This window comes from Leptinotarsa decemlineata, unplaced genomic scaffold, assembly GCF_025532065.1.
Source record: "Leptinotarsa decemlineata unplaced genomic scaffold, Ldec_3_MD MMD2_tig00000218_RagTag_RagTag, whole genome shotgun sequence".
Taxonomy (NCBI): Eukaryota; Metazoa; Arthropoda; class Insecta; order Coleoptera; family Chrysomelidae; genus Leptinotarsa; species Leptinotarsa decemlineata.
The window spans coordinates 1,933,220-1,946,284 of NW_027412545.1; the positions used below are offsets into that span (position 1 = coordinate 1,933,220).

The 13,065-nt window shown below is 36.2% G+C and overlaps 1 protein-coding gene across 8 annotated transcripts in view; it reads left to right on the forward strand.

Annotated features, from left to right (window-relative positions):
* Positions 1–13,065, forward strand: part of LOC111510663 (no mechanoreceptor potential C) — a 53,354-nt gene that overhangs the window by 27,123 nt on the left and 13,166 nt on the right. For 2 of the 8 annotated variants that reach the window (XM_074173229.1, XM_074173230.1), the window contains exons 12-13: positions 1,333–2,029; positions 12,061–12,290. In XM_074173229.1, coding sequence (XP_074029330.1) covers positions 1,333–2,029; positions 12,061–12,290 — 927 coding nt within the window. Of the gene's footprint in view, positions 1–1,332; positions 2,030–5,424; positions 7,990–12,060; positions 12,291–12,317; positions 12,551–13,065 lie in introns of those variants that run through there. The other 6 variants (XM_074173228.1, XM_023166594.2, XM_023166595.2 and 3 more) reach the window with 4 other exon arrangements.

Here is a 13,065-nt window from a genome sequence, read left to right on the forward strand (position 1 = left end):
GAACAAGAGATTAGGACGAATGAAACATGCCGTAACAGTAAACTACTTGGCGAATGCATTTTTTTCCTTATAACTTCAAAATCGTTTTTCAGAACGAAGCAAACTTCTCTCCATGCATCCCTGGTAAAATTCCTGTCTTTAAATGTATCTAAATTTTGATGCCACAGGTCTTCCCTCCACTAACGAAATAAGGACATCTTCATCAATTAAATCACCAATTGCAATCGTAATTAGCACTCAATACCAAAACTAAGTTAACTAGTGTAGTAACTACAATTTCACCGAGCAGTCGAGACTGGATATATGGTCGGTAAAAAACCGGTGAGTATGCAAGACTCTATTTATTCACGTACGCCACTACTTTTCGGTACTGCCGGCGATACAGTGGCAGTGGACGGCTGCTCACCGGTATTTTACCGGCGACGATCACGGGTCGGCGTGTGTGCCAGGTCCCGTACCAACATGTGGTTCACTATTGGAATTTGGACGACCGCTATAAAATCGACCGTCCAAAATCGGTGTGTGTGCGTAACGCTAGTTGCACACATACCGATTTTGGACGGCCGACTTTGTACCGGTCGTCCAAATTCCAATAGTGAACCACATGTGGGAACGGGACCTGGCACACACGCCGACCGGTGATCGTCACCGGTAAAATACCGGTGAGCAGCATGCTCGGTGAAATTGAAGTTACTACGCATTAACTTCGTTTTGGTAGTGCTTGCTAATTACGACAACAAAGCAACTGATTCTTTGACCGATAAGAATCCGGTGAGATCGGCGTCGATCACCGGTAGGCATGTGTGCCAGGTCCCGTGAGCAGTGAGTTTGAGAACTCTTTCATTTGGAGAACTGCGTTTATGTGGAATAAATCTCCCGAAAACGTTTTTTCAAATGAATTTAATCTCCAGCGATTCAAATCCAATTATAACTCCGCCCAATTCACCTGAAATTGTACACCTACATTCTAGTCGTTCAATCGACCGCTATTTGGAACGGTGGTTTGAGCCCGTCAGCTGGACGATCGATTTTCGCTACGTATCGTCCATCCGAGCTAGGTATAGCACGTTGAAAGGTATGGCTAATGCATCTGCAGAAATAAATTATAATGATAACTTCCTCTAGAACAACACCATCTTAGGATTGACAAAAAACTAAAACCGAGATAAGATTAATGAAGGTCTTGTATTTTTGGTTTGAATTTTCTATCGTCCTATAGATGCGTCTTCAGTCTCCATCTTCTACATTTTAGAAATCGAAATTCCTTTTCCTGAAACTGTTCTCACTATGTCAGAATCGTTTACACTCATTTACTAGATTTTTTCATTTCAGGAACTCTGGAGAGGCGCTCTCAACTGGACAGCGTGGCGGACCCTCTTGCTGTTCGTGTTTTTCATAATCTGTCCACCAGTGTGGATAGCGTTTACTCTTCCATTAGGCCATAAATATTATAAAGTACCGATTATCAAGTTCATGTCGTACCTTACATCCCACGTGTATCTGATGCTGTTCCTTTTGGTGGTAGGCATAACACCACCATATCCAGTCGTACGAAAAACTTTAATTCCTTACTGGTACGAGTGGATTCTCCTAATATGGTTAAGTGGGTTGTTGTTGTTCGAACTTACCAATCCCAGCGACAAATCCGGGTTGGGGTGGATAAAAATATCGGTGTTGTTATTCAGTATATTTGGTGTAGGGGTTCATTTGTTGGGATTTTTGTTTATCGAAAAGACTTACTGGCCCACTTTGATGTATTGTAGAAATCAACTATTTGCTCTCAGTTTTGTACTAGCGTGTGTTCAGATTTTGGACTTTCTGTCATTTCATCATTTGTTCGGCCCTTGGGCTATCATTATAGGAAATTTAATGAAGGATTTGGCAAGGTTTCTAGCTGTGCTAGCGATTTTTGTTTTCGGATTCTCCATGCAATTTGTTGCTCTCAATCAACCTTTCCATAATCTATCCAAAGACGAACTTCTAAGACTCAACAAGCAGGGAGTTTTGGAAAGAGGATATTTCGTAGCAGGTGAGAAATATATTTCATATCTAGTTTAGAATTACTCCGCGAGATTGAACTATCATGAAGACTGAAGATCAGCTTGGACCTTAGAAGTCATTCCCTTCAAAACGATCTTTGTTCTTCATGAGATTTTTACCAATATTTAAAGCTATTAGCCCATCTCCGAACTGTCATATTTGAAAATTATACAAATATTTCAGTTTGTCTGCATTTCATCAAATTTTTTTTAATAATAAACGGTTGGTATTCGTAAACTCTTTCGGAAAGTCATGATCCGAGGAAACCCTCAGCAATGATAATGTAATTGTGGTTACAGTTCATGAAAACAACGAGTGATAACTAGATTCCTTCTAGAGATGTATTTAATTATATATCAGTTCGGACGGTTGCCGGCTGATTAGCAGGATTGGTTTGATTTGCTCACTACTATGTGATCATTGGTTCGATTCCAACTAGGAGATTTTCAATTATTACCAAAAGAATGTTTTATTCATGGGAACATAAGTCAGTAAAAGTTTATCATCTGCAGCTTTCCTGTACATATTATTGAATAATTTTGTTGTAACAAAATATACTGATTTTTGTGAATTCCAACATCAAATATTATTTATAGGAAAGCTCTAACTCATCAAGCTTCAGTGATTTATAAGCCCATGAATCGGTGAGAATGATTGCTATAAAATATTTCAGTGTTGATTATGTTTCAATATATCTTTATATCTAATCTTCTCCGCATCAACTCCCGAACTCTATCAGAAACAATCCTGGTGTATCCGATTTCTGATGTCTTCCGCATCTTCAACTGGAGTAGTATAAACTAATGACTCTAGGTGACCCCATAAAAAATAATCCAGAGGGTTTAAGTCCGCTTATCGAGCAGGCCATAAGTGAGATCCACCTCGACCAATCCAGCGATCTCCGTATGTTATTGTTAAAAACTTTCGAGCCAATATATTAAAATGCTCTTGTGCACATCGTGCATAAACCACATTGCATTTCTTGTAACCAATGGTACGTCCTCCAGAAACTGAGGTAGCGTTTGTTCCAAAACGTTGCAGGAAGACTTACCTCGCCGGTAAGTCTTCCTGGCAGAAATACCGGTCCAAACCGAACAGAAACTGAAACAAATAGTCTCTAAGAATGTTCCAAATCATCTCGTTACTTACATTTAAAGTATTTGCAATTTTTCGAGTAGAAGTACCTGGATTTTCTTCTATCATGGTCAGCACATTCTCTTCTACTTCTACCGTTCTTACCATCCATAATTGAGGACTTCACTAACAAGACTTTAAGTATTAAACAAAGAAAATGAAAATGCACGTCAAATAAACAAAGTCAATCAATTTCAACCTATTCGACACATACAAATGATCACTTACTAGACATACTATTCAAATTGACTCTCTGCAGCTGTTTGTAGTAATAGAAATGTTGTTGACCAACGGAATGTTGTTGTGTTTTTATTACTTGGTAGGTCCAGTGTAGTACGCTATATTTTATTTCAGCTACGTTAATAATTTCAAAATTACCAAAATTGTTATTGTCGAAATTCTTTTTCGCCCCGTATCTTCGAAAAAAAGCGCCCTATCAAAAATCATCAAAAGACAAAATATCCTCAGAATACTTCAAGAAATAGTCCCTTAAATGTTTGCCGCATGTATATAATCTGTATCTATAGGCAAGAACACTTTTGTTATTGAAACATATTTCATAATGTTATGTAATGTTATCTTTTGTTCTATTATGTTCATGTTGTAAATGCATACTTGAGTAGTTCACAAGAAGCAAGAAAAATCCTTTGGGAGCAAAATACTTAGGTTGTCTGCTGAATCCACTGCTGTGAATTTATCATATTTATTTATGCTGCCAGTTTCTTTTTGAACATCCAGCTAATATTCATGGTACTTGTTTATTCCTTTCTGCAGCAGTTTTATCCTGCCTTGCTAATCTATCAGAGTTCATATTGTTTCTCTAACTCTAACTAAAAAGTCAAAACAATCAAAACAATATGTTTTGATTGTCTCATCAATAAATAAATAAATAGTTCGTGAAGATCTTCTTGGGTAGTTATATATAAAATGAGCGGCAAGAAGCATAAATCTATTATTATTTTTTTTAACTTCCATGTCGCCATTTTTACAAACAGAGGTCAGAAAAAATGTTAGTTATAAATCAGTTCCGGGAGTGCTCCTTTTTTGAGTATTGATTGTTTTTGGGTTATTAACGAAAAACTGAAAGCATTATTTTCATCTTAATTAGTTGCAATTTTTGTGTGAAGTGAAAACATCAAAATGCATGTTTCTCCGTCAGGGCCGTCGCCACGGGGGGGGGATGAGGAGAAGCCTCCCCCCCTACTTTTTCGACTTGGGAAAAAAGTTGGGAAAAGTTGGGAAATTTTGGGCCATGCAGATAGAGAAAATGATAGTAAAAAAATTAATAAAAATTAAAAAACTAAAAATGAGAGAAAAAGAGAGGTAATAAGAAAAGGGAAAGAACCAGGAGAAGGTTGGGATTTCCCAACATGCATAACTTGAAGAGAATTCTGAGTTGTTTGAAATCTTTAAAAAAGTTTAATTTCTCCCAAGTAAGAAAACAGTCCTGAACAGTCCACAAATTTTGAAGTGACAATTTTACAAAATTTCCAACTTTTTGCTGTTTTTCCGACTGGGAAAAGTTGGGAAATTTCGGGCCGTGAAGATAGAAAAAATAATAGTGGAAAACAATAAGCACAATATTATTTAAGTGTTGTTTCCTTTCATTTGTATTGAATATTCCTATACATGTGGTTCAAAGTAGAATAATTTCCATTATTATTTTCATAATGACCAAAATTTATTTTTGTTTTTGCATACCCTAACGGGCATAAACATTCAGCCAATCTTTGGATAGCTAAGTAAGGAAATTAATATATTATAGTAGTAACTAATCCCTCAGCTCTCAATTCTTTGAAAGTTGGGAAATTTTACTGGTGGAGTTGGGAAAATTTGGATTCCCTCCACCCCTGGGTTTTCTTTTCGCTACGGCCCTGTTCTCCGTTAATCTACATCCAGTGAGCCACCGCTCATATTTTCAGGGACTTTATGTCTATTGACAATTCAAAAATATCAACTTGTGAACTAAACTATTTTGGGGATCGATCTTTGATTTAATTCATACCAAAAACCAACCATTTTTCCAAATTTAAATAAACTATAAAAAACCGATACTTCGGAGCTGGGCTACATGTATATAGCTTCAGCTTGAGAATATTTTTGAATTCGCCTCATCTTCTCCAACAAATACTGGAAGTACAAGCGAAATTTTCAAACTTGAGCACGAAAGCACAAAAAATCTTCTCACCAACTTCTTCTTTAGATGATAAAATTGTATATTTCATGTACTATTTACCTTTCTACAAATAGAACGCGGTTCGTTGATTAATGATGTAGAATGGATTGGGGATCTGAGCTACAACCAGCCGAGAGCCAACCTGCGTAAGAAACGTATAGAAACCGGGAGTAAGTTCTTACATGTGGTCGTTAGCTGTGACTCTAGAATTTCGTGTCTGTCCAACATGTGAAGACCTGTGTATAGTTATCAAAGATGTATAGTTGCCTTTTAGGTTACGTCTCTACGTGTTTGCTGATCAGTTGCTTGAGTGTCTGTTCCTGTCCGCCTAGAAACGTCTACGAATATGTGTATGTTTCGTCTTTTTCTCCTGAACCCACACATTCCGATTATTCCTTCGAAGAACATGCCGAATATTTTCAACTCCTCATTCATATATTTTCGAACTATATTGTTGATTTGGAAAAAATGTACTTCCTTCAATGATAGAAAATCATAAATTCACTTTTTTAGACGTTCCTTGATGAATGTTAGTGGTTCGAAACACGATACGAAATAGTTACTGCACATTTCGATTGTTACAATCTAAAATTTTCTTCCGATGATGACTGACATCTCCCTTAAGATTATAGACTAGTTATGGGTCCAAATTCAACGAAAAGTTTTCACTTATACTGAAAGGAAGTGGACACTAACCTCAAAAGCAAATGATAGAATACGTTCTCCAGAAGAGGCAATTACACGAGAGCCGACTGAATTGATAGAAAGGAAGGAATACAATACCTTCGAAAAAATTCTTCTTTCGCTATAAAGAGAGGAGCATCATCTACCTACCCCACCTGTTGCAGCTACTGAAGGTTCACCAGAATATGCCGCTCAGACTGATCATCAGTACTAGAAATTCTAAAACCCATAACTGAACAAGATCATTCTTGGAGCATTGAAGCCATTTTATGGAGTTACTTAGGAAAATCGGCGCAGTCCCAGTGAAATATTAACTAATCACCCTCCATATTTGAAGGAACTAATCTCGTTAAAACGCTATTTCATTGAACATTTACTTTCATATAGAAAGCCTCGATGAGAAACTGAACTACATCTAGCAAAATAGATATCTCAAGAAGAAGACATTTCACAAATGGACCAGAAGGCTACAATAGATGGATGAAGAGAAAAAATCATAACCAATGCTATCAATTTCTTTTTTATGTATATAGACTATGGAAAGGAACAAAAGAATCGGATCTCTTGAAACAATATACCTAACAATAACAAGAACTTCAGGAACTACGTTCGAAAGTCCACATTGGCAAAATCAAACTCCCTACACTGTAGGCTGAGACTGGCCTGAACGAATTGTTCCTTTAGATGATTTGATTTATAGCCTTCAAGTATGCCCACTGATTATATGTGAAAAGTTTTCTTTTCTTATACGAGGAATTGGACAATGCGGATATGCGGTTGGTTACCTCGTTCACAGGTAGATGGAGGGATGACAAACCTGTTGTTTGTTGTCCGCTTCAGCCTAGTTCGATAAATGATGCTCTGAAGGAATTCGATTTTCAATTATCGGAAATCATGGACTTTATGATGATGATAGACACTACCTTGCACTGTCGAGTGGCCAAACAACCCGAAATATTTGAAAATCTATTGCGACAGTTGTATCGCCAACAGCATATGTATAGGAATCACTTCAGTGAAGAATCCTGCATTGACACCTGTCGCATAGAATCCAACGCCCCTCGTGGTATTAGCCAGGGGAGTAGTTGTTTTCTGAAAGGTGTCAGTCCATTAACCTACAGTATAGAGAGTTGAGACTGACCAGAACGAATTGTTCCTTTAGATGATTTGAAAAACATTGTAGTCTGGAGTCTTGAGGGACAAGTCAGTCATGGAAGTCCATGTCTGTAACATTCAAAATGTATTCGATAACGTCAGTGTCATAGAAAATTAATACTACTCAAGAGTGTTAACGTCATAGGTGACATTTAGATACAAAAATCTACTCGAGTTGTGAATAACATTAAAGTACAATTTGATTTGATTCTGGTTAAAATCTTCCAGAATAGTATCGATAAGTATTTTTTGTTTTTCACACTTTTTGAGCAGACTAAATTATCACGATAAGTGAGTTTTCAATAACGAAACAAATATGAGTTATGAAGGCGATTTGTTCACCGTTTTTCTTTGTTGCTGTAACTGAAATGATCCCTGGAGGATTATTCAAATTATCGTTACACATAGGTTAGGTTAGGTTAGGTTAGGTTACACGTTTAATAATTAATGAAACAATATCAATCGATACCACAATATACAAATTAGAACACTTGTTCTGTTTGATTTTTGAGATCGAACTAATTCAGTCATCCTACCAGATTACTTTTTTCGTAGCTATCAATTCTGTCAGAGTTACTTGGCGATATCACATCAATTATTGTAAGATTTTTATTTTTGTTTAACGTAAAACTTTCCTCCAGAAATATTAATGCCAATACAAATCAGAAACGAACCTTTCATGACTTTTTATTTTACGAATTTAAAATATATCAGTCAATACATGTCATTCAGTTTTTGTCAACATCCCATAGTCAAACTCTGGCTTTGCTAGAGCATTTGTCAGTATATCAGCTTGCTGTTTGTCTGACGAAATTTTTTTTTTTATTTTTATGGAATTTTTAATTATAGAAACATATGAAAAAGTAATACAAATTATGAAATTATGAAACAACAAAAAATTAATTGGCGCTCCGGGGTGACTTGTTTCATTTTAGTGGTGCATTTGCTTTTTCAGCTGCAGGAAAACCCGGAAAAACCTGCAGCACCAAATCATCTGAAGATCTTGATCTACCAGTCTCCTCTCTTTCATAGAATGAAATTGAGGATATCTGCAGAGGCTCCAATGAATTCAAGATATTGCCAGAATATTGAGTGACATGACTATCGTCAAACTTAACCAGTCCGTTTCGTCTTTGACTAATGCGTAATAATGACAAGATTCAACGCCAGAACCACAGTGAACAATGACGGCATGAAAATTATAATAGTGGTCTGCTAGATTGAAGTGTTCATCTATTTCGAACCTACGTAAGAGTTTGGTGCTTCCGTCAGTCATGTTTGAAAATCATCAGTGTAACCATTAGATTGACTGGTGCCTCAACTATACTCGTTGTCTCATAATAGTCAGTTAGTTTGGCGCATATTTGGCAATACAGTTGATCATCACCCGTTAAAAGTTCTATTTTCAGATGATTCAACAATAATCTTTGCACGGCTGGTTATCTGTCATATTGGGTAACACTAGTTGAAGTTCTAGAAAGTCACATACGTTTTTGCTACCTCTTGAACATATACTACAAAGTAAACTAGTGAGGATTTTTTCAGCAAAAGATCTAAAAATACAAAACGAGATAAACTGTACGAAATCATTCAAACCAGAGGGGTCAGGTGTATGGATTCTGCTATTTTCCTGCTCACGAATAGTATTCAAGAAGAATCCAAAGAATTCGGAACAATCCTCTTGTTATTCTAACGAGTATCTAGTGGACTTCAAAGACTCTAGGAAATCGGTTGGCGGGAAAGATGATACATTCTCACGAAACTGCAGCTCTAAGGGCAATGCATGATCTCATTAAAATTATTATGGTAGTCTCGACTTATATATGTTCATTTTTCCTTCAGAATCTCTTTTTATTTAAAAAACCCATTCACAACCAACACAGTTTATATCTTCTGGTAACTTCACAAATGTCAAAGTATTATTCTTTCTAAACTCTTCATCTCTTCATAAATAGCTTCTTCCTACTCCTTTATATCAGAGCTAACTCTGATTTCATCTATAGTTTTGGGAACATCACATAACTTTCAACGTTAAACGAAAATTGATAATCATAATTGTCAGAATGACTTTCCACCACATTTGATCATTCTCTAAAACGTAAAAGATGTGTAATGTTTCTTTTACTTCTCCCCAAATTTTCGTTTTCACTTTCAGTGTCAAATATCTTTCTTACTATCATTTTCAAAATCTTCCATTTCGGTTGATTCTAGTTCTGACAGGGTCAGGTCAAAAGTGAGGACAGGAACTTATCATTTATAGAAATATCGTGACTTGGGTGATTGTGAAAACTATTTTCAACTTCATATTCATTGAGTAGGACATCTCTGGCGATAATTATCCTCTTCTTCAGGATATGGCAATCGATACCTACCAGTTTACTGCATATCCAATCATTATTGTGTTTTTCATGTTTGGGATCTCAATTCTTTCGTAACATGGACATATGCAATGCAACCATCAATTCTTGTAATGGTAGATCATGGTTCTCGCTTTTTCCATCAGTATTCTGTTCATGCGTTCACTGACTCCGTTTTGCTGCGGCGTATGAATTTTTCTTTTCTTGGTTTCGTATTGCTTCGAATGATTTACATTTCAAATATTTCCCAAAATCGGATTATATCTTGCCAAGGGTGTATTTTAGGTATAGGACATTCTTCATGAATTTGATATCTTTTTTTGTAGTATCCAAAAATAATAGAATAGTGTATGGTTTCCATTTGAAAAAATCGTGTTTCATCAGTTTTCTCGATGTTATGTTTTAGGTGGAAATTTCGACCACCCTGTAAATTATTTTCGAAAATTTGATGGACCTGTTCATGACGTGATGCTTAAGGTGTGATTCTGTGAAATTTTACATTTTCAACTGTTACTGTCTATGAGTTATGATTTTTTCGGAGTGTTGCTGTAACTGTCAAATTTTTCAGAAAAAAATTAATATCTCGAACACTAACAAATTTGGGTATAGGCATTGTTATACAAAGTGGTCCTAAAATGTGCTGAGGAAATGTAATAAAATACAGGGTGTTCTTTTTGAAATAAGGAAGTTGCACTCACTTTCCGGTATAACTGTTACATATGTTGAATTTTTGTGTTCCTAGACGGTCATCTAAGATTAGTGTCTCATTTTATCTCAACACTCCGCGCACAAATATAATGAAAAAATCTCCTATTTATGCAATGTGCGAAACCTCTAATTCTGTTAGTCATGTCCTAGATATATTCAACTGCCAGATTATATATTCCAAAAGACATTTCTTAGCTAACTGACAGTTCTGTTTTTAATTTTTTATATAGATTCACAAATTATATTATGTAAGTACATATTTGTAAATACCACTGTTACTCCCTATTCTGTAATTGGGTTCATCCTGTAGAATAGTGTATGAAATAAATAACGGAAAGAGACCAGAAGTTGAAAATATTTTAGTTGAGAAGGCCATTTTGTAAAACTCACTACCACAAAATTTATTTAGTTATTTTGAATCGTTCTCTATATTTCCTAAAGAACGCTCGTCGTGAAAGACCCTGTATAATCATGGGGAATTTTGAATAGCCACATTTTCGTATACAGAGACGTACTTGTCCATTTGCAACACTATTTGTCATATTATACTAGTTTACACAAATTACATAATTGGTCAAGTACGTTAGTGTAAAAATACAAGGCACATATCAATGTGTTGAGAGAAATCTCACTCACATAAACTACAATATGTAAAAACGAGTGATTTGATTATCATGAGAGGAGACAGCAATGGAGCATGTCTGTGATCGGTTGCTATATTGATGAAACAACGCCATTTCAAACTAGTCTGTCTTTTGGACAGGTGGGGAATTGTAATATCCCATAGTGTCGTTATATAATACAATGTCTGGCGTGGTATTAGCCGGGGAAGTAGTTGTTTTCCGGTAGGCATTTACCAGAAACTACTGAGGAAGGGGGATCTCTCCTCGATACAGTCTTCAGACTTGTTTTTATTTCTGTCAAGGGTACTTGTACATAGGATGTTTCTTCCCCGCTTGGGGCTTTGTGCACGAGTTGGAGTTGTTACTAGTTTACAATATTTCTCTCAGACGATGGTTTCATACATGCAGTCGAGCCCTGTTAAAATTGATCGAGTCCCATGCACACTGCTGTTTGGCCGGATCTTTCCTGCACTGATGAGGAATAATCCTTCGAAACCGGTCTGTAGATGATCTAATCGATTGATTTCATCATGCTCCTGCTGCTAGATGGACGAGAAACATCTGCAAGACTAACTTCTGTGAGGTATCTTGCATAAATTTCTGTCGGATATAATTCAAATATTCAGCGTGGTATTAGCCGGAAAGTAGGTATTTATCAGAACCTAATGTGTAGGTAAGTTGGAAGAGAAAAATGTTTCAAGATTTTATTTCGCAGTAGGTATTCATTTTGTTATTAGCTTCAACTGTTGAACGATTATACATTATTTTATTAGATATTGAAATCAGTGGTAGTAGCTAACTATTAAATTCATTTCTGAAATATATCATGAAGACAGTAATGTCATTCCAAACCTAATGTTCCTATTTTATGGATCAATAGCAAATAAAGTTAGATTAGGTTTTTGATTTTTTCCACTTTCAACTTATTTTGCTCTGGCACCCTTGAGAGATTCTCCGAGCAATGGGAATTTATTCGCCAAAGAAATATTCTGATTCAGAAGTCTCAGTCGCATTTTGGGATTTTAGTCATCAGCAAAGCAAGAAAAAATCTGTTATATAGTGTAAATATTTGGCATGTATTTCGAGAATGTAAAATGTCTGCATCTGTAGCATGCCTGTTTCAAAATATTGTCCTGATGAGGGTCGGTTTCGGGACAAATTTTTACTAGACTGATGTTCCCAGTGATAATGAGCCCACTTTTGGCATTCGAGCTGTTGTTTTTCGCCGTCTTTGGTCAGACAACCTACGACGAGCTGATCATGAAACCTAGGAACGTGAAAATATCTCCGCCCAGGCCCCTCTGGACAGAGAACCTCTTCAAAGTGGTATTTGGCATCTACATGTTGGTTTCGGTGGTTGTGCTCATTAATCTTCTCATTGCCATGATGTCGGATACATACCAGCGCATTCAGGTAACTGCTTTTATTTTATGATTCCAGTCCAAAAGAATCCGATCAGTGCTTTTGAGCTGCTGTTTTTCGCGGTTTTTGGCCAAACATCTACTGAACAACTGAAAAGCTACGGCCCAAACGCCATCAACCGTTCTAATAATCAACCCTATTGGACGGAAGTACTTTTTAAGTTCGTTTTCGGCGTGTACATGTTGGTGTCTGTCGTTGTGCTGATTAATCTACTCATTGCTATGATGACCGATACTTACCAACGTATACAGGTAAAGGATAGATAGCTGAGCTAGATTTGTGTTACCCCACGCTTACTCTAGAATATGAATGTTTCCTACTCTCAGTCATGAATCGGAATTATTATACTTTAATATATTTGAGATATCGTAAAATCATCGCTGTCTACCGAAGTTTTCGATAGTATAATACCACAATATTTTCCTCTCATTGTGTTTACTATTATTGTTAATCAAGATTTGCTCTTTACCTGATGGTAATATGAAAATGAAAATGATTTTAGAACTCAGGTGAAACCTTTACAACATAAAATCAATTTTTGCCGAAATGAGATTGTTTTTAGAGAAATAAATCTAGAGCTTTTGAATTCATTCTTCAAAAGTGTTAATTTCTGCTTCTCCATTTATTTAATTCCAACCGCTTCTTTCATAGATACCACACCTTTTTGAATTTCAGGTAAACATGGACCAGTTTATAAAATTGCTGGATTTGAATTACCATGACTGCAATTATTCTCTCATTGTATCTGTAGTTTTCCTCTAGTACC